Here is a 23,915-nt window from a genome sequence, read left to right as displayed (position 1 = left end):
AAAGCTTAACGAACCATCTTAGATATTTTGATGCTGCGAAGACTAACTAGCCAAGAAATAAGGTGTTTGGATATGAATAAGCTCAGCAAGCCCTTAAGTCATGGCATTCTATATAGCCGTATCAACAAGGCTCTTAAATCAGGTGTATAGATTCAGCAAAGCTCAAACAAAAAACCTGAAGCGAAGGAATGCGACGTTGCAGCTACGCCAAACAATGGACAGCTGTTCCATCGGATCCTCAAGGAGAGGCGTGGCAGTAAAAGATGATCAACCACAGGGATGCAATGTCCAAAGTCATATCGGATCGTTAAGCTAAAGAGTGCAATGGCTCAGGACCTTTCGGGCTACTGACTAATATTCTGCATGCATTTAAAAGCCCCGATCAACCCCCTCCTCATCCTCCCCTCACACTTCCCTTAGAATAAATATTTTAATGATATCAGACTCCGGTAATCAGGCCCTCATGCCTTATGAAGCGATGGTGGAAATGACATCACGGTATGAGGAGGAAATGAATTCATGGATACCATTCCCAAAAAATAATGAATCATACATACACACACCCACACCCACACACACACACACACACACACACACACACACACATATATATATATAGGATTGAGTCACTAAAAGGAATTCCCCAGTGCAGTAGGTTAAGAAAAGGTGCTGTTGCCTGCATCAGGCAACCTGCGCGATGACTTTAAGACCCCAGCTGTGCAACGGCAAGCATAAGGCAATGGTGCTGCAATGCCTCTGCTACTATAGGCGAAAAAAAAAGAGGAGAAATGCATTGACTTTTGCAACGAGGTGACCCGTCTCGCCCGTCCGTAGAGACATTATCTCCAAAAGATCTCTTAAATAAATAATACGATCAAGGAAAGCATGATGGTAGTGTGAGGGAAGGGGGAGGGGTGAGTGCTGCCTCTATTTTTTTTTTTTTTTTACATTTTATTTTTCGGAGCGACTCCCCACTTTTTCAAATAGATGAAGTCCATTAGTCGACGCCGGCTGGGTCATCAGTACCTGTCCTCGATCGCCGATTTTAGGAGTGCCCCGATCCGTCATCGGTAGGTATGATTGGCACCACAAAGAAATCCATTATAGAGGAGGATGGTGGGGGGGACGCTTGGTTGGTTGGAGGGAGGGAGAGGGAGAGCGAGCGAGCGAGCGAGCAAGAGCTTTTATTAACATGAAAATGTTCACAAGATCTTTTTCCACGGCGAGAGACGACGAGGAGGAGGAGGAGGAGGAGGAGGTCGGCCCCCCTACCTACCACCCCTACCCCCTCGTCTCGTCTCGAGGTTACCAGAGGTACAATGCATCCTCAGAGAGAGAGAGAGAGAGAGAGAGAGAGAGAGAGAGAGAGAGAGAGAGAGAGAGAGAGAGAGAGAGAGAGAGAGAGAGAGAGAGAGATGAGAGGATCCTCCTCCCCTCCCAAGCATGGTATACCCCCCTTCGTCAAGTAAAGGTAGTCGTCAGTCATTCCCTTTTGGCCCCAGAAGGAATTGCCCCTCCTCCACCTCTACCCCTCACCCCGAAAAAAAAAAAAGCAAAATTACCGGTGTTTATTCATCAAAGAATGCAAGAGTGATCATTACATGGAAGGAACTGGGCTTTATTACAACCCTCGCCAGACACCGGAGTTCGACGCAATTATTTAAAGTGAAATGGCACACGGCCGCGCTCCAAGCCAAGACCGGGCCATATTTTACCCCCTCGAACCATTCGTCAATGCCAAGCCAATGGGCGTGGTCACCACTCGTCACGCCACCTGATTGGCTGGCCGTTGACAAATCATTAATCAGGAGGAGAAGCATAATTATCATGGCGCATCACTGATGTCCATCTGGAGCCTCAACCCAGCCCAGATGTGACCCTCAACCCGCTCTCTCTCTCTCTCTCGCTCCCCCTCTCTCACTCTCTCTCTCTCTTTGTCTTTAAAACGCAACACTGTGCAACTTTAAAACTTTATGCCTTTGCCACAATTTTCCTAAGATTTCCTCAATGATAGACTTGGAATCGCGTGATTCAGAGCGATTCATGGATCAATCCTCTCCTCTTCTGGTGTATGTCACAATGGGATTTGAAATTACACCAAACTATAAGGAAACTGAAGTGTTTGATTAGCTCATTATATAACTGTGTGCTGAATAGATGGTGGCTTTGATTCTATTATACATCTCTAGACGCTATGAACCCATATATTTTGCTTTGATTCTGCGTTACAAGGGATCTTCCCTCTCAGATCAAAATGGAGACGACTGTACCATGAAGGAGTACACGAAAAGATGTAAAAAGGATCGAAAATTTTGTAATGAATTGTAATTTCATCTGAAGAAATTCTAGTATATATATATATATATATATATATATATATATATACATATATATATATATATATATATATATATATATATATATATATATATATATATATATATATATATATATATATATATATATATATATATATATATATATATATATATATCTTGAGATTGAAGCCTATATCGTATATTCTGTATTGTGTTACGTCAACTATCCTGATATGCAACATCACTGAGTGAAAATTTATCTAAGAAAACATTAGAATAAATCTTCCCTTAAACATCTTGAGACTTTCTACGGAATACTTATAGTATCTAGAATGTGAAAGAAAATTTTCTCCACTAACCTTTAAGCGAAAAGTGATTGGGAATGAGGAATATGATAAAGATAACAATGTTTTCTGTTATTCAATCTTTAATCATTCAAATGATTGATGATACGCAAGTCTACCTAAGTAGTATCCAATACTTCGTCATGTGTTTATCATCTCATGTCATTCAAGATTTCGCAATTCATTTTTTTTTTCAGCAGATAGCTGAAAAATATCAGCACTGTACAGCATGTCACTATATAGTTAAAAAGTTAGGAAATTCATTATTCTAGAAGTGTGCAAACTGCATGTTTCTTCGCATGGAAATCTTACTTTCCCATCCATTAGCTCCTCATTAATTGTTATGATTGAATAGATTTGCAATTTAGACGTTTCCAGTTGATATGAAAATATATATAACCAAAAGAGTGTTACCTCTTTCAATCAAAGATATATCATTCTCCATCGATTAATCAACATTTTCCTTATATGTATATAGAAATATACATATATACATTTCCAGGAGATATGAATTTTTTCTATTACAGTTTCAGCCCATCAAAAATCTTTCTCAATAAGTAGCAACAATTACAGAAAAGGGGAAAACATACCGATGTACAAACACAGTCAACTTTTTGCATCAGTAAAGCATATGGCTTGGGAAACACTGCGTTACCTAACTCACTCTGTGAAGATTACGGAAGGCAAAGACGTATGGAACCCTGCTAGCATCCCGTGTCGTCAAATCTTAAGCTTTCGGGTCAGGTCATATTGGATGGGGGTGGGGGGAGGAGGGGTGACGTACCCATTCCACAGGCCATGTGTTAGAAGGATGGAAAAGTAACCTGAGCTTGTATGTATGTCTTACTCTTTCACTTTAATTGTTAGTGGCAGGTAATATGGGCCTGTGATGGGCCTAAATTGTACTGAGACAAAAGAAAATGTGTCCGCATTTATATATATATATATATATATATATATATATATATATATATATATATATATATATATATATATATATATACACTCCTTTATATATTATGAATGATTTCCTTATCATCTGAATATTATGCTGTATGTAAATATAGTATATTTACGATTAAACTAATCAAATCTTGAATCATCACAAAGCTCGCAAATACACACCACAAAAATGATTATATTCATTACGAAACAGTCAACAGCATTGGTCTAAAATTTACGTCCTCTGATTCAAGATTATTTGGCGTAATTCGACTGGCGAAGGTGTGCACGTCACATCATTACTGCTAGATTAATTAGCTTACAGTTGGGAGCGATCGGACTTGGCGATATTAGAGAAAGACAGAACGAGGCGTTGGTAAGTCGTCGATCACTTGCGTCAACCCAAATCAACTCATTCAATCACCAGAGATCAGGAGACACGGTGTGCCTACCTCATCAACCCCTTTATCTGTTCCTATCCTTCACTTGCTCATTTCCTGCATCTTTTGATACACTCCCTCTTCTTCTTCCTTCGTCCTCCTCCTCCTCCTCCTCCTTCTTTTCTCTGATATTCCTCTCGATTCATTTTCATCTAAATCTTGCTACACTTTCTCTGATGAGACACTCGTCCTTTAGATATCTCTACACCCTGTGGACGCCTGCAAATACACCCCTGTACCACATAATGCACATGTCCCCCTCTCTCTCTCTCTCTCTCTCTCTCTCTCTCTCTCTCTCTCTCTCTCTCTCTCTCTCTCTCTCTCTCTTTCTCTCTCTCTCTCTCTCTCTCTCTTGAGACGCACACACATTTCATCCACACGCCTCGTCTACCTTTTTTCATACATCCATAGTCCTTTCACCATATACATTGTACCTCCTCTCCGTCTCTCAACACGTCTTCCGAGATACTTACCCTCTTGAAACATTACACTAAACATGTCAAAACATTATGCTAAACTTTGCTAAAACATTCTCAGCTTCGGTATACACTAGGCTCTTCCTCTCTAATATACCTCACAGTGCATGGCTACACCATGTATACACACTTCGTACATCTCTTCCTCCAAACACACACACACCCTAATCTACATTTCGGTAACTTCCTCCCTCCCTCTACATCTCATTGCACTTCCCTCAAGGTGTCATTAAAGCTATCTACTTCTCTCCACCACTGACCACGTCAGTCTACCTCTCCTTCACTAATCAGAGCCATCAATTAACACATCCCCTCTTAAGATAAGTAATCAAATGAAAAAGAATACTGTCATACATCTCTGTTAAAATTATTTATCTCACGAGTTCCCGTATGCAGATAAGATATATTCTGAAAGATATGAATTGTGTCCAAGAGAATCAGCAGTTAGAGTACGTCAGAATGAGGGTCATTGGCCTTTTTTCTTTATGAGTATCACTGACTATTGTGGTTCTTTTGGGCAGGGATGAAAATACTGCTGGAGTAGAAGAAATGAATTGTGACTGTATCTACTTACTAAGCTTCATTAGAAAATCCATTGTTTGTATATAGATAGATAGATAGATAGATTGATTGATTGATTGATTGATTGATTGATTGATTGATAGGTAGATAGATAGATAGATGTGTAGATAGATAGATAGATAAATTGATAGACAGATAGATAGATAGATAGGAAGAGATATTTCTTTATTCTTTTTACTGCAGTCCCCATGTATGAAAGCTGATACAAATGGTCGGCAAAGCAGTGATAGTCTTGCCCATATATTCCTGGCAGTTTGGCGGATGATCCGTTATATATCTATATATGGCTCACCTTATCTGGTGGTTATTCAACCCTGGATAACGTGCATCTCATTATATATGGTCGCAAAGAAAGACCCCAGGGATTTGCATAAAATCATTTCTCATCTGTTTTTGTCTATGCATCTGTGATTTATCTTTCCGTCTATATATTAATGTATGTATATATATGCATGTCAATAGATACGTGTATGTTTCCTTGAAATATATATATATATATATATATATATATATATATATATATATATATATATATATATATATATATATATATACATATATATATATATATATATATATTGGAAAGGATCACAATTTTGCGCGTGATTAAGATATTCCTATGAGTCCACGTGTTTCATTTTCCCCGTGGACTCATAGGAATACATATATATATATATATATATATATATATATGAGTGTGTGTACGTGTCCAAAAAGACACATCTGGTCTGGTCAGTGAGGAGGTGAGAGGCGGAGGGAGAGTCGGTAGCTTGCGGTGGGAGGCACAATTATACGAACGGTCGTAAAAAAAAAAGAGAAAGAAAGAGAAATAAGGTCTTGGCCAGAACCGGTAGCCTGGCCACCACGGCCGAGGGATCTGTCATTTCTTCACCCTGAACCACCCAAGGTTGGGTATATAATATTAAGAGAACTCTCTTTCTCATTTTCCACCTATAGTAATATCGTGGGGGAAGTATATACAAAAGCAAAGTGTATATGTCAAAGGTAGATATTGGGAAGAGTGACTTTCTATTCCTTTGGGATGAGTTCTGACGTGGTTCTTTTTTTTCTCAAGTAATTGATGAGAGAACTACCAGGTAACTATATGGAAAATAATGACTACTTCAGTATGAGATAATTTCGTTACCAGTTAACAGTAGGACTGTATACAGTAAGTCTCCAATGTCATATATATATATATATATATATATATATATATATATATATATATATATATATATATATATATATATATATATATATATATATATATATATATATATATATATATATATACATACGGAAAATTATGTTTTCGTAACTACTGCAGATTTTTTTTTCTGATCAAAGGATTTTTACATTTATGATCCCTGTATTATTCGATGTTATGACTAAGATATAAACCCCACGAAGTGAATCACCCGCAACAGATTCAAGTTAGTTCATTTACATTCAGGGCAGGTGACCCCTCACCCACGATTTTAGGTAACTTTGTGGGAGCTCGGGTGTAGAAAAATAGAAAAAAAGATAATAATTGCGCTACCTGTGTAACACCACCATTAATTTCTTTTTTTTCCATTGGAAGCTGAAGTTTATATTGTTTGATACACGAGGTTTCCAGCAGAGAGTGGTCGAGATGGTTATACCCAAGATAATTACACAGGATTGAATTGTAATGCTTTGAAATCCAGTAGCTCGAAACGAGTGGTCTTTAGAAAAAGAGTAGGATTTATCTTTCTTTTTTTTATTGGTGAATAGAATCAGGTCACTGCTTTTCCATTCCATTCCTATAGATTGTTTATAGATACATAGATCTGCCTATAGAGCCATCCCCCACTCTCTTCTCTCTTCCCTTTTACACGTCACCTTCAACCACAGGAAGAACAAGTACGGATGACGTAAAAGCTGCCTCGTCGTCTTCAGCCACTCGGCGATGTTGTTAGGAACGCTAAGGGGGTTCTGCCGGGGAGACGAGAGATAGAGGGAGAGAGAGAGAGAGCAACTCGCCTCCCCCTTTCCAATGGCCACTTGTCCCTTTCTCATCAACCCCTTCGTCCCCCTTTTATCCCTCCAGAGTTTCCGACCCCTTTTGACGTGCAGCTCAGCCATGACTCAACGCGGGGCAATTGTTTACAAGAGTAATTATGGGGAATTAGCCTTGGGAATCGATCCGGGCGACCTAATGACTTCCCAGCACACGCGGAAAAATTCCCTCACGAAAAAAACTCTCTCAATTCACCGTTTATCCGTTGAGGGAAATTCCGGACAAAGTATTTTCCGATGGAGTTTAAACAGAGTAGGAAATAAATTATAGTACGATTCAATTCTTACGAATTCAGGATATCTTAAACACTTATAAAAAAAATAATCCAACTTGAAAATTTTTTTCTGACTGTTCTTTGATGATTTTTTTTTTTTTTTGCCAGGAAAAGATTATATTAATTCTCAACTTATAAACGAAGAGGAAAAAATTGCTTTATGCATCACTTAACGGAGGGGTCAGGGCTTCGTAAGCCTTTCGCTGAAGAAACGTGTTGGGAAACAGCGATTCATCGTTCTCCTCCACTAAACCAGGTTTAGGAACTGGATACATAGTAGCTTCTAGTTAGACTACTATATTTTGATTCTACGAACCTACCTATTAACGTAGACGAATTTTGTGTTTACTAGAAGATGAGAGAGAGACCAAAAAATAATCTGGAGCTGATAAAAGACTTTTCTCTTACCCCTTAGTTACATTTCTTTAATAAAACGATTTATCAAGGAAAAAAATTACGAAGTGTATCATTATATTCTTTATTCTTCTACATTATTGGACGTAATTTGGGATCGGTGACTGGAAAATCGCTGTCTAGGACTCTCACGCTGAACGAATAAACGTTACAAAAATAACAATAATTTGGGGAGTGAATAATAATTTTCAATTTAGGATAATTCATCCAATTACTGACCAAAAACAGAAGCCGAGGGTTCACAGATATTTCACTTTCCTGATACTGCTACATATATTTGTATCTATATCTATAACTATCTCTATCTATCTGTCTATCTTTCTGTCCATCTATGTGATTTCTGCGCATTACACATGAAAGTTAGAGAATGAACGTGAGCAAATGATGCTTTTTCCATACCTATTTCTAGCACTACCTCGTTAACAGGTCGAACAAATACGATATATATATATATATATATATATATATATATATATATATATATATATATATATATATATATATATATATATATATATATATATATATATATATATATATATATATATATATATATATATATATATCACAAACACTGAAGCACCTGTGAAACTAAGTCTATTTCTTCTTTCTTTTTTTCCCCCACAGAAATAACCTGGTAATGAGGGCGAGTGACTCACAGAATGCGGCATGATGCATGATGGGGAAGCTCTGGACGTGATGGTGAACTCTGTCACTTTAATAGGCACACAAGAAGTGCTTTGTCCCTCGCTTCATCGTTTGCCCCACGACAAACGTATCCGGTGACATGACAGATGATAATGATATGGCTAAGTTTCATGTCTGATTTATGGTATATATGTATGAAATGAATGTGTTCTAGAGGTATACTTAACTTCAAGTATACTTAGAGAATAGAATATTCTTATGTGTTCAGTATCATCAAGATAGGAAAGAGAACAAAGGTATTTCTACGTGTTCATCTTTACACACACGCACATATTCAGAAAGATACACATATACACATAGTCTTCATGTAGGAGTATATACTCTCACAACAACCAGGAGTATTCACCCTTCTACAATACACTCACATAAACCCAGTGACAAGCATGCACACTTATACAACATACCAACAACACCCACAGGACGAGTACACACACACACTCACACACACATACACATACACACTTACACAACGTCCACACCACCACACCCAGGTGATGATAAAGGCCCTACTGTCAAGCCACGGGTGTGGGAATTCGTCACAGTCCGTCATTCCCTAATCGGAATGCCATCTCAAGTCAGTCTAAATGAAGTGTCATGCGGGGGAACAAGACAGACGGAGTGTCATTCCTTTTCGGTGTAGCACGTTGCTGGGACCCCGTGTAGGTATTTGTATCCACCCCCCGGGTGTAGCGACGTGTTCTCTACACCCCCCGTCCTTCCCCCTCTTTCTCTCTCTCTCTCCTTTACACTCCCACTGTCCCCCCCACTCTACTCTCTTCCCCCCACCCCACCTTAATAAACGGGGTGTCTTTGTAAGCGAAGTGTTGTCATATTTCATGCAAGCGATGTTTACTGGTTGTCCGAAGCAAATACATATGTTGGTTGACTGCTGGGAGAGACTCTGTGATATCTCTCCCTCTCGCGTTAAGGTGAGGTAAAATGAACGTGCTCCCTCCCTCAACGCTGCCAGCGGCGGTCATCCCCCCATCCTGCATGTTAATGTTAACATCTCTAACTTAGTTGTACTTGTTGAATGTATACATATACGCAAGGGCCAGAAGCTATCATTTACTGGTAATAACAGACGTTCGGGAAAAAAAGGACTTCCCAAAAGAAATATTCATATGTGATTTCATAGACACATCTAAATCAAACACGCAGTCACACACACACACACACACACACACACACACACACACACACACACACACACACACACACACACACACACACACACACACACACACACAGCTGCAGGATTCTATATGTGTGAGAGAGAAGAACCTTGGTAGTCAACATCATCTCTAACTTGTCGACAGAATCTCACATTAGGAGGATGATAAAAGAGATACACTGTCTGCTGGCGAAGAGCATTCAGACGATAGAATAGCATTCGAGTTTATGGACAAGAAAATATTCAGCTGGCTGCTCACATCCTGCATTAGGCCAGAAACTAGAATATGATTCTCAAGTTTGGCCACTGCACTTAAAAGAGTGCGGAGAACTAACAAAGTCGAAGAGAAGGCAACAAAGATAAACCAAAATGAAAAGACCTGAATTACAGAGAAAGGTTAGAGAATCTTAAATCTGCCAATCATGGAAGGAAGAAGAGTAAATGGTGACCTGATCATAACCTTTAAGCTTTTGTACCTGCTTAATGAGGCCCAAAAAGGAACAGTTCTTCGAAAGATGTAAAAATTGAACCACCAGAGAACGTAATATAAAACTAAGCAAGAAACTCGTTAGAAAGAAATTTAAAGAGGAATATTCATGGCTTAAAAATGATGAATGAATAAAGTAAACTGAATGATGAACTTGTGGGAATGGCTATAGTACACAAAAGTTTAAAAAGTTGCATGATGGTGACAAAAGTTTGAAAAGTGGGACCCCCATGAATGTAGAACTGCCTCCCGTACAGTAGAGATAGGTAACCATACACACACACACACACACACACACACACAAACACCATGTTTATTCATTTAAACGACACGCCTGTGTCGTTTAAATGGATAAACAGCAAATAGGCAATTACACAAACATACATTCCAGAGATGAGGCCACACGAGTGTACAACTCCCTACCCCTACTGTACAAATAGCTGATTACTAATCGGTAATTGCACACATACGTAAATACGCAACCATGCCCTTCACATATAAACCATAAACCTACATATATACATAGGTACTTGCGCGCATGAATACGTGTGTGTATGTGTGTATGTGTGTATGAATGACTGTATGCTGCAACCCACTAAATAACATGCACTGGTAATCAAACTTCATTATTACGGTAATGGAAATTTTTGCCAAGCATACTGAACAGCCCATAAATCTCTCACTCAACCAGTGTCAGTCAAATACAACTATACTAAACTTAAACTAACTCAATACAGGTAAAGGAGTAAGTATATCAGAAATAGAAGTGATAGGTAATGTTAGACAAAACGATTTATATATATATATATATATATATATATATATATATATATATATATATATATATATATATATATATATATATATATATATATATATGAAATGAAACACTGGATAGACGGACATTTAGACAAACGATCAGAAAATAAAGCAAGATGTAGACAGTAGGATAGGAAGAGAGAGAGATAGATCGAGTCCTGTTTAGATATGTGAGAAAGCAGAAAGATAGATAGTTATTCCTTTGATATCGATTCTCAGATCTGCGGAATCAGTAAGTAAGGTTGATAGATGGTTATTTAGGCTTTAGCCAAAGTGATTACCCGGGTCATTAGGACTTTTGACGTCATGTTATAACAGCCAGTCGTAAAATCTCTGAACACTTTCGTTAGGTGTTCAATATTATTGTAAGGCTGTACACGTTCCCGCTGCATATATGGCTCTTGAATATTTATGAAGCATTTTTTTCATATCTGTTCAGCTCGAGACAACACAAATCTAAATTCTCGGAAGAAATAAGACGTAAGAAATTCTCTGTTGTGGTCCAGAGTTATGGAAAAGACATCTGGAAGGGAATGTAACTAAGATATCAGTAATAAAATAGTAATCTTCTGATAACTGATCTAGCTTTATATATATATATATATATATATATATATATATATATATATATAATTATTTACGTACAGAATTGCATGTCGACCGGTGTCCCCATTTTTTTGCATGTATCAGATATACTTTTTGTCCCAATAATGTACACCACACAATCCTTTGTTCCACGTTGTCCCTGAATGATACATCGTCACCGTCTTTCGTAACGTATTCTTTCCTCATAACAACTCCGTATTGCGTGTCCTAGTCTTCTCACCCCACCTTCCACCTCTACCCCCATGTACTTGAATAAACCCCCTCCACCCCGTCTCCTCCTCCGTTTTTCATCATTCATCCCTCCCTGTCTCCCTCCCTCCCTCCCTCCCTCCCCCTTAATCCACGATACCATTTCCCATTCTTCCCGAAGCCGGTGCGTCCTTTCCACCCAGCGAGTAAGATGGTATTAGCTCCTCTGTCCGATTCCTGTGGTTTGGTGCTGTCAGGATCGAGTATAATCTCTGTCTACGGGGATGTCTCTGGCTTCGAGGACTTCGCAGTGGGACTTCGAGACTTCCCAACACCCGGAGTGAGTGACCTGAGGTCCTCGGAGTTGTGTGAGTGCATTTGGGTGCATTTAGGCGAAACCGTAGTATGGTCTTCGAACTGAATCAACTCGCTTTTACCGAGGGAGACAGGGGGTGAGGGAGTGGGGAGTGGGGGAGAGGTGGGGGAGAGAGAGTGGGAGAGGAAAGGGTGGGGGAAGGTTGGCTGGCTGGCTGGCTGGCTAGCAGGAGGTGGAGGAGGAGGAGGAGGAGGAGGGGGTATGAGGTGTCAGATTCGGACGAAAATATGACTTAAAATCCAACCCCAATGGCGAGCCTCGATCCATCACGTGCGTTGAACCACAGCCAGATCACGGGCCATAGAGGCACTTAGGATCATCCTCATCGATGAGAGGCTACAGGAGGATCCGTTACGGTAGCGCCGGAAACAAAAGCATGAGCGAAATGGCCATAGAGGCTCGGGTGTGTGTGTGTGTGTGTGTGTGTACACCTTTCCCTCTGTCCCAGAATGCTCTCTGACGGTGATGGAGTGCGCGGTGCCGACGCTCTTTTGTCACCGTCAGGACCTCACGTGACGTCATCGCTAGACCAAAATGGCGCTCGTCAAGAACATTGCTAGTAAACAAAATGGTTGTCTAATCTTACTTCTTTTTTTTTTTCTTTCTTCTTCTCTATAACTCCTACGTACATACACACCCGCTTCGCCCCTGTGAACTTGAGGTGCTTCATCTGTTCATCGTCTGGGTATCTACCAATTCCGCGTGAATTTAAGAAGTAGTTATACGATTAGTCTTTTGGGGGAATGCCTTGAAAAACGAGACTATCGTAGAGAAAAAAAAGGGTTTTGATTCTGTATCTTGAAATGTGAGAGGATTCGTTTGAGGCCAGGGGAAGAACCCAGGTCTTAATGTCTTTTAGCATCTTGGGACACTGTAACCCTACTGGATTATGAGCCTTGAGGGTCTTTAAGATGTGTTTCATGTTGATGAAATTGTTATCTGCACTTCTCTTCGGTTAAGCCTTAACCCCTTTCGTACCATTTTCTCAAAGATCTAAGCCATGTTTCCCATTTTCAATGTTTGGTGTTCTCAGGAGCCATTTAATTGATAGGGGGTGGGAGGAGAGGGGGGGGAGAGGGGTGGGGGTGGGTGGTACACTGACGATTCCGAACGAAAATCAGAGAGAGAGAGAGGGAGAGGAGGTGGGGGATCTTGCCCCTCCCATGGGGTAGGAATACATCAAATATCAGCAAGATATTCTATAATATTACGCACGCACTCAGTTCCATCAGGTACACAGGAAGATCAAAATGAATATATCTCTGTGCTTTAGATTTGCAAATGTGTTTTCGTTCATCATGAATATGTTGATTATTGGCCAAAGTTTATTCTTAGATTAAGATCAAGTGAGGCAGATCCGGCTACTAAGATATGGTACGTTCATATTTATCTAAACTTGATCAAATGTTGTTACGAACTTCCAAGAGGGTTGAACGATAAGAATGAACCACAACAAAAGAGTCGTGGATGAAAAAATGTGACACTCCTCCTGAACCCTGGCTCCATCACGCGCACACGCATGTACACACACACACACACACACACACACACACACACACACACACACATATACACACGCGCGCGCGCGCAGTCACATATATAAACACAAACGCGAACATAGACACAAAAGGATACACATACACACACATTCGAACTGGAGAACACATACACGCACACACACACACACACACACACACACACACACACTTACAAAAGAAAAGATTTCCTCATAAAGATTTGCACTAAGAACTCCCATCTGTTGCCTGAATATAATAGTATAGCCCTTAAGCACGACTCTACGACCCTTGAGCACGACTGTACGACCCTTGAGCACAACTGTACGACCCTTGAGCACAACTGTACGACCCTTGAGCACGACTGTACGACCCTTGAGCACGACGGTAAGACCCTTAACTACGATGACTTGATCATCCATTTGATCCTTAATGGCCAGGGGATGATGAGGTCATCGTAGCTTACTATCCAGGTCAAAGGCCAAGCTGTAGTATAACAAAGAATGATAACAAAGAATGATGCCTTAGTGCTCTAAGGTCGTACTGTCGTACTCAAGCATCTCACCGTCGTGCTCAAAGGATCGTACCGTCGTATTCAGAGAGTCGTCCTTACACGTCATGCTCAAGGGTCGTTTCGTTGTACTCGAAGAGTCGTCCTTCCACGTCATGCTCAAAGGCCGTACACCGTCGTACGCAAGCGTCGCCGTACCATCACATTCAAAAGGGTCGTACCTTCGTTCTCAAGCACAGTCGTACCATCGTACCCAGAGGGTCGTACTCACTACAGTCGTCGTCTACGTCATGCTCAAGGATATTAGCTCACCCATCATGCATGGCACCATGCAGCTATCCAATGACCTCCCGCATATCAAGTGAATCCCCCCCTCCTCACTTTCCCCCTCTTCAACAAAAAAAAAGCAAAATCCATTATCTTCATCATTAAAAATAGTTTATGATTAACTACAGACGTGTGGGAATGGCTTAGATATCATCATGGTTGGGTTAGGTTTGTAGCCCCATCGCTTCTTTCTTTCTTTCTTTCTTTCTTTCATTTTCTTTTCCGAAGGACAGTAGGATATTATCCCAATGATTCACTCGGGTTACCTACAACCTCCCACAAGGTGTCAGTAGGTATAGTGGCGCTGGGGGATCGATGTGAGCCTTGATATCCTATGATCCTTCTACACTGACGGTTTCGTGAGCTATCGTCATATATATAAGTTCAATCAAGATGAAGTATTTATGTACTTATAATTCACTACATGTGGCAAGTAGATGCATATGCTGTCTACGTATATATATATATATATATATATATATATATATATATATATATATATATATATATATATATATATATATATATATATATATATATATATATATATATATATATATATATATATATATATACATATATATATATATATATATATATATATATATATATATATATATATATATATATATATATATATATATATATATATATACAAATGGTTAAAGGATTGTCTGTAAAACCATGGCTATTGCAGTTGGTGATTCCTTTCTACCTTGCTAGTCACATTACCCCACCTCTCTCTCTCCCTCTCACTCCTCCCCCGCTCCCAACTCTGTCTCCTTCCCCATTGGCCTCTCCCCTTTCTCCCCCCCCCCCCACTTACCTCCCCGTGCCGCCGCTCCACCACCCCCCCAACTTTGCTCCCCCAACCCCCCTTAACACGTTACCGAAACCGGTGATAAGAGCGAAAAACGCAGAGCAAACCGGACTTAGTGTGTTGTGTGTGTGTGTGTGTGTGTGTGTGTGTGTGTGTGTGACTTCGAACGCGACAGCTGTTAAGTTAACAAAAACATCCATATATCAATCGATCAACTTGGAACAATTGTATTCCAATATTCTACATGATTAGACGATTAATAATAATCATTTGTAATCAGTGTATTACTGATGTTCAGTGTTATATCAGACATTTGTAATCTGTTTGAGCACGGCAGTACGGCCCTTAAGCACGACGGTACGATCCTTGAGCACGACGGTACGATCCTTGAACACGACGGTACAGTACGGTCCTTGAACACGACGGTACAGTACGGTCCTTGAACACGACGGTACAGTACGGTCCTTGAACACGACGGTACAGTACGATCCTTGAACACGACGGTACAGTACGGTCCTTGAACACGACGGTACAGTACGGTCCTTGAACACGACGGTACAATCCTTGGGTTTTGAAGGTGTAAACTTCATCATGACCTTCACAAAACAGGTCAGAACAAAGGTCATTGGATATGTCATGTGACTTATATCACATACCTGCCATGTTATGTGAAATGTATCACAAAACTGCCATGTTAGGTGACATACCATATTGCGTACCCAATAAGTGAACAAATCAAATTAAGCAAATGTTATCAAAATGTTGAAAACATTACTATAACATTTGATCATTCGTTATATACTATCTGACCTCGATAAAAAGCACTGACATCTGTGATTTTTAATTTATGTTATCCGGTATTTTGAAAATCATTTCCAAAACGTATACGGGTTTATAGAACGAATGACTACCCAAATATACGAAAGTTGGTTTGTCCTTTATTGTATGTTGTTCTTCGAGAATGATGGTTAGCGTTATTGGAAAAGGTTAATGAAATGAAAAAAAACAAAAGTTTTACACACACACACACACAAACACACATATATATATATATATATATATATATATATATATATATATATATATATATATATATATATATATATATATATATATATATATATATATATGATTAAATAACAAATCCACTTTAACACAATTCATTAACTTTTAGGAAAGTTGTGTTCATTTCGTTATACAACAGTAGTAATACACTGACCCAGCATTCAATATTTAGTATGATTGATCATACATCATTAGTGACACGGAAATTACTCTCAGTTATTAATCATATAATCATGTGCCTTGACGTAGATATGTGCTTAATCATTCCACTGTCACGCACCGAGCAGTTAATCGCATGACAGTCGTAAATTATCCTGGGCGAGCTTATAGGCTCGACACAGTTATCATACACTGGGGAAAAAAAAAATTACTCCCGATTAATCCTACGATTACAGCATAACCGGAACGCATTAATCCCAATGAAATACCTGGATGTATGAAAAGAGTCGTGATCTTGCAATATAGGTGAAACACCTATTGGTTATACAACAGTTATAGGCCTATTGATCCTACGATAATCATAGGACCATGGCTTGACGAGCATGTCCTATTGATCATAGAGTAATCATAGGCCTATACCCTGACACGCAGAGATGACGAAAATGGCTTCCTGGTCATGTAATAATCATGAAATTTTGGCAAGACGCAGAGTATCTGATTAGGTAGTATTTGGGGCCCTATCCCCGTTATATAGTATATGACAGCAATGACATCTCATAGGAACACTATACATAAGAAAAGGAAGACATATTCTCTCTCTTCCAGGCGTATAGAATTGTATGACATCCCGTATATACAGAGAGAAAGAAGGAGAAGAGAGAGAGAGAGGGAGAGAAAGAAGGAAGGAAAACAAGGAAATGGTGCAATATAATGTAACATAATGTCATATGATTTAAAAGCAATAAATCAAATATATTATCTGAAATATATTGCCGGAAAGCACAATACAAACTCACAGTTTAAGATCCAGAATATAAGGAATTCTTTAAAACTCCATCCAACCCTACAAGACAATGTATATATATGTGTGTGTGTGTGTGTATGTGTGTGTGTGTGTGTGTGTGTGTGTGTGTGTGTGTGTGTGTGCGTGTGTGTATTAATATGAGAAACGTAAAATTAATTACTTTAACTGAAAATTCTTGATTTATCTCGTGCTATATCTAAATGCACTGGAAGACAGAATCTGTACAATTACTCTGGTCTTGTTTGACAACATACTCTATTGTCAGCAATATCACTCAAGTTGATAGTGACAGATAAAGTCTTGCTTTCTCAGGATATATATATATATATATATATATATATATATATATATATATATATATATATATATATATATATATATATATATATATATATATATATATATATATATATATATATATATATATATATGTGTGTGTGTGTGTGTGTGTGTGTGTGTAAATATATAGTATGTTACACTAAAAGAATCTCTGTTATGTTCTTGGTTATTCTTCCAGGATTTATTGCAGAGAGAGAGAGAGAGAGAGAGAGAGAGAGAGAGAGAGAGAGAGAGAGAGAGAGAGAGAGAGAGAGAGAGAGAGAGAGAGAGAGAGAGAGAGATTTGCTGCGACTCTCTTTTTCTTTTATACACTATTGTGTCAAAGTAGACTTAGGTAAAATTAGGTAAAATTAGGGGCGTTGCAAAATGTAAAATGATTGAGAAATATTTGTAACAGGTTTCAATATTCCTGAACTACACACATACAGACTCCCGGACTTGCGTTACAAGGCTCTGTTGTGGGCGTCGATAAGGTAACGTAATGTGACGCTTGGTGACGATGCAGTACCGTGACGCGACGTTGATGTGACGCAGTTCCAGTGACGTCGACGGTGCATACCCGCGTATGAAGGGATATTAAGACTCGATTTAGAACATGTGTTCCTTCTTTCTGTTAATTTCTCCTTCGGCAGGAGCTTTTGGTGGGATAAGAGAGGAGGGATGGCACAGCCTGGCCTTAGCGTACCCGTTGCCGTCCTTGACGCAAACTAAGCTTGCCATTTCCGCAAACCGTTCCCCCACAAGACGCCCGCTAATAATCGTTGGCTCAGGGAGAGGGAGACAGATCACATAATGAAAACACACATATATTGCATGTCTTCCTTTCCTCTCCTCTCCTATCCCCCCCTCCTCTTGTCTTTCCTTTACCTCTTGTCAATGCCAAAGGCACTCGAGTGCGAGAGAAAAAAAAAAGCAACGAAATTAAAAGAAGGTGGAAAAAAAGTGAAATTTGGAGGAATATGACGTGTATCACCGTTCACCTAATTATCATCGAAGGGTGAGGGGTTTATTGGCTTCACCTAAATATTCGGTTCTTCGTGTCATTTCGACGGCACTGTGTTCATAATGGCGCTGTCTTCATGATGGCTCTATCTTCATGACGGCACTGTCTTCATGATATCATGGGGAGGAAATCATAGAGCTATTTCGGAGGTAATTCATAACATCTTTGGAGAAAACTGAAGAGGGTTTAAGCAGGGAAAGGTAAACATGAAGGCAGATAAGGTGAAGTGCAGGAGAATATACTTAAGGGTTCCTTTTAATTATTACATTATGATATGGTAAGGCAAAATGGACTCACGATAGGATGGTAATAAGGAAGAATGTGTCACAAATATTCAGTACATAGCCTGGGCCCCGTTGCATCCTTACTCTTCTTGTCAACAAAGACGTCTCTTTGTCGTCACTTGCGTAATGAATTCCCCAACTTCGGGGCAGGAAGATACGTGAGTATTCATGTGTTTATTTCAAAGACAACAAAATTAAAGAAGGCTTTCCATCCGTTGACAATTATTGGCCTCGTAGATTAAAAAGGTTTCCTTAGCGACGTAGTGTCATAGAAGCTAATATTTGTGTGTCAATGTTCTAGATTCTTTCGCCATAGTTCGTAGGATGATGACAGTGAGGTTCAAAGGCACTGTGTTATATTTCCTTTTATATGAAACTGATAACGAAGTAACGAAGAAATTAGATATTAATGTTCAATTTTCACACATACATTATTATCATTATTATCATTATTATTATTATTATTATTATTATTATTATTATTATTATCATTATTATTATCATTATTATCATTATTATTATTATTGTTACTATTATTATTATTATTATTATTATTATTATTATTATTATTATTATTATTATTATTATTACTATTGTTATTATTGTTATTACTATTATTATTATTATTATTATTATTATCATCATTATTATTATCATTACCATTATCATAATTGCGATCATCATTATTTTCATTGCTATCAAAGGGAAGTTACATATGTTCTTTTGAACATTGAAATACTATGTTAATAATATCATACGATAAATAATTGCATCATTTCTCTGAAAGCAGGAAAAAAATTACAAAATAAGAGGAAATGCAAAAGAGAAAAAATCATGACTAAAGGAAAACAGATAAAAGATTAAAAAAAAATGAAGTGAATCAAAATAGTGAGATAGAGTGGAAGATGATGAAACAGCAACAAAGATAAGAGAAAATTTAAATAACGCCACATAAATCAAGAGAATGTAAAGGCAAAAAGAATATATATTTATAAATGGAGGAACATTAAAGAAAACAACAGAACAAAGGAAAAAGAAAAAGAAAAAAGAAAATATATATATATATATATATATATATATATATATATATATATATATATATATATATATATATATATATATATATATATATATATATGTATATATATATATATATATCATTATTACACGAAAGTGCACTTGGGAACTTTTCGTGTTTCATTTTTCCCCGTGGACTCATAGGAATAATGATATATATATATATATATATATATATATATATATAGAGAGAGAGAGAGAGAGAGAGAGAGAGAGAGAGAGAGAGAGAGAGAGAGAGAGAGAGAGAGAGAGAGAGAGTATCATAAAGGAGTGAGAGAAAGTGAAAAAACGAAACAAAAACCATAAGGTGGCCCAGTTTCCGTGGTGGTTAGGGAGTGTCGGTCGGGAGTTTATAGCTCAATAAAAAAAACCCGGCCGAACCCTGTGGTTGCAGCGGGAAGGAAAAGGAAAGTCTGTGGATCCTGGTAACAAGCGGAGATAAAGGAAGGAATATGGAGGGAAAAGATAAGAAAGAGGAGAGAGACGGAAAGGGATGAGATAGAAGGAGATGAAGTATTGGGATTAAGATGGAATGGAGAGCATAATGAAAATATAGGAGTAGAAAAGAATATATGTTATAAGGAAGCGGAAGTGGGGTTGATTTCGGATTAAGGAAGAGGCAAAGAGGAAAGTCAAGAGAGAGAAATGAAAATAGATAAAATGAAGGGGATGAAGTATCACAAAAAAGACAATAGGGAAAATGTAAGAGGAATAAGGAAAAATAGATAAAAGATAGAACAGATGAAGAGACAATAACAGACAATAAAGAGAAAGATGAAGAATGGAAGTAAGATACAGGAGACGATGAAAAAAGATCCAATGGAAGAAAGGCAGCAACTGAAAAATGATGATAGGAAAAGATAGCTAACACAAAAGCTGAATAAGATAGAAGATACGATGAATAAATGAATTTGAATGAAATTCCAGCAGACAAGAATGATGAAATAAATAATAATGGAGAATGAAAACGATAAATAGGTTATAAATATAAAATCATAGACTTACAGTTATTCATAATCCAGCGATTTAGTTTTTACCCGATGATCATCAACTAAAAAACATGGTTACTTTTCTTGGATATCTATGAAACACTGTAGTGAGTTATTTTCTATTGTTTTTCTACAGTATTCAGTCCACAAATATTTCATGAATATCATTCCACAATTTTCTGAGCGTCGTTTAATCGAATTTACATTTTCTTCCTTAGCTTAAGTTACTTGCGAAACCTCACAAAACAGTAACTTGAAATCCATGCTATACTTAAGACTTATCGTGTTTAATTTTTCCTCTTGGTTATCACAATATATATATATATATATATATATATATATATATATATATATATATATATATATATATATATATATATATATATATATATATATATATATATATATATATATATATATAGTCTTTCTTGAATAGGACATTATGTCCTAACAAATATAAACCCTTTATTTTCATCTATCTAAATTCTTCACGGGATCTAACCTGGGAAAAAGAAAATAAACCAAAAAACAAAAATATTACAAAAAGAAAAAAAAATCTAAAAGAAAAAGACAAAAATTCATAACTAAAATCCTTCCTACGTCACAGATGATCGCCCAGCTGCACCGTCACCGATATGTGACACTCGTTACGCCGGTGTGACGACCGAGGCCAGACCAGGCCAACCGTAACAGTTACGCTAGTGGTGACGGAAGAACTTCCAACACAGCTGTGACCATGAAATATATATATATATATATATATATATATATATATATATATATATATATATATATATATATATATATATATATACGTGTGTGTGCGTGTGCTTTTCACATCCTTACTTCTTTTTACACATATATATATTTCTACTCTCATTTCTTCATCTGCCTCTATTCTTCTCCATTATCTTCTACTCATGTAATACTCTGGAGACAGTGTTATACGTTGAGGGACAAGGTCTTTATAATGGGTGTAAATACTGCGAAAATGATAAATCTTTCTTCTTACAACACAAGAGAAATAATAATAATGATAAAAATATAAATGATAACAATAATGATATATATATATATATATATATATATATATATATATATATATATATATATATATATATATATATATATATATATATATGCTCACAATGAGTTAAACACTGAAAAATTAATGTCTAATAATACATACTAAAAAGGAAAGAAAATCGACCCATCGTCTACCTCTGTGTTCATTACCCACCACCAAGTCAAAAAAAGTGAGTTAAGGACAGACATCAAACATCTGTAGAGACACATGTTCCAGGTGACCTCCATGAACAGATTTTCCCTTTTTAACTACTGCAGAAACATCTGTTGCGCATGTGTACATACCACTTGCTTGAGGGAGAGGGAGTGTGGGGGGAGTGTTCTCACTGCTCAATAACTTTCAAAAAAGTTATCCTTACCAGCTAGAAGAAAAAAACATAAAAGGGATATGAGTTCAACTTGCAAACACAAGGATTATGTGGAGTTCATTTTTAGTGACAAGGATGATGCAAAGGTTATGTTATTATATGTATTCATGCTTCAATATATATATATATATATATATATATATATATATATATATATATATATATATATATATATATATATATATATATATATATATATATATATATATATATATATTTATACAACTAAGTAATAATTGCAAACAAGTCATAAAAACATAGCTAGTATTAACTAAATCTATTAAAAGCATAGTAGTCACAAAGACATGCTAACTTCTGAGCTTGATATTGATTATATTTCTTTAACAACAAACCATATCAATGACCTAAATGATAATAATGGTATATTCAATAAGGCAATTAAATGGGGTTAACATCACATAAAATGTAAAATATAAAAGAAGCAGAAATGCAAAAAAAAAATTTTTAATGGATATAAGACTATCAAAAACACATGAAAATAGGTATAGATGTTATTAGAATAAAAAAAATTCTAGTAGAGCTAGGAAATTAACTGGCAAAACAAGAATAAAATAAGAAAATCGGATTTCATAAATAGGGAAGAAAAGAAGTATAGAGAAAAGACTTAGATTATAACCTCATTTGGTACACTGGCAAATACAAACACAAGCATTCAACATCGGAATAGATTGGGCGAGAATGGGTGTATATGATATCAAAATGGGTCTAAGCCCCCTTTGGGTGATAATGGGGTCAAAGCACCATTTGATCCCATTACAGCTGCTGCACCTACTGCTGAATGAGTGGGTGGAGGGAGCATTATAGTGTTATGGTGATTCGGTAAGTGTTGGGAGAGGCAGGTGGGTGGTGGTTAAGTGGTAAGGGATAACGGGAAGTTAGGGTTGTTTGGGAAAGGGAGTTAGGTGGTTTAGCGGATGGGAAGGTTACGGTGTGGATGGTTGTACTGTAGAGTGTGGAGAGGAAGTTAGGGAGGGAATGGGTGGTTGAGTGGTTTAGAGAGGGTAAGGGTAATGGGGTAAGGGGGTGGGGGGTGGTTTAAGCAGTGAGAGGTTGGGTGGGGTGGAGAGAATGTGGGACATGGCTGCGGTTGTCAAGCTCTCTCTCTCTCTCTCTCTCTCTCTCTCTCTCTCTCTCTCTCTCTCTCTCTCTCTCTCTCTCTCTCTCTCTCTCTAGCCCATCTCAGGGCCTGAGAGAATGACTGATCTGTGTTATTCTCTCTATAATAAGACCGTTTGTGTTCACCAATGAGTCTGCATTAGTCCTGGCCTTCCAACAAAAGACCGCGAGTTTTCTCCTCTTCAATGAAGACCACGACTGAATTTATGGTAATAGTTTTCCCTCCTGACTTTGGTTA

The 23,915-nt window shown here is 37.7% G+C and overlaps 1 protein-coding gene across 11 annotated transcripts in view; it reads right to left on the bottom strand.

The window, feature by feature from the left end:
- The window catches only part of LOC139756572 (homeotic protein ultrabithorax-like), an 821,256-nt gene that overhangs the window by 16,703 nt on the left and 780,638 nt on the right, over positions 1-23,915 (bottom strand). Inside the window, exon 4 of one of the 11 annotated variants that reach the window (XM_071676199.1) lies at positions 22,458-22,534. The exons of the other annotated variants lie outside the window; for them this stretch is intronic. Coding sequence (XP_071532300.1) covers positions 22,503-22,534 — 32 coding nt within the window. The 3' untranslated portion in view covers positions 22,458-22,502. Of the gene's footprint in view, positions 1-22,457; positions 22,535-23,915 lie in introns of those variants that run through there. 11 annotated transcript variants of the gene reach the window in all.

The sequence above is a fragment of the Panulirus ornatus genome, chromosome 22 (genome assembly GCF_036320965.1).
Source record: "Panulirus ornatus isolate Po-2019 chromosome 22, ASM3632096v1, whole genome shotgun sequence".
In the NCBI taxonomy this organism is placed as follows: domain Eukaryota; kingdom Metazoa; phylum Arthropoda; class Malacostraca; order Decapoda; family Palinuridae; genus Panulirus; species Panulirus ornatus.
The sequence above is the reverse complement of the archived record's forward strand: the minus strand, read 5'-3'. Positions and strand labels throughout refer to the sequence as shown.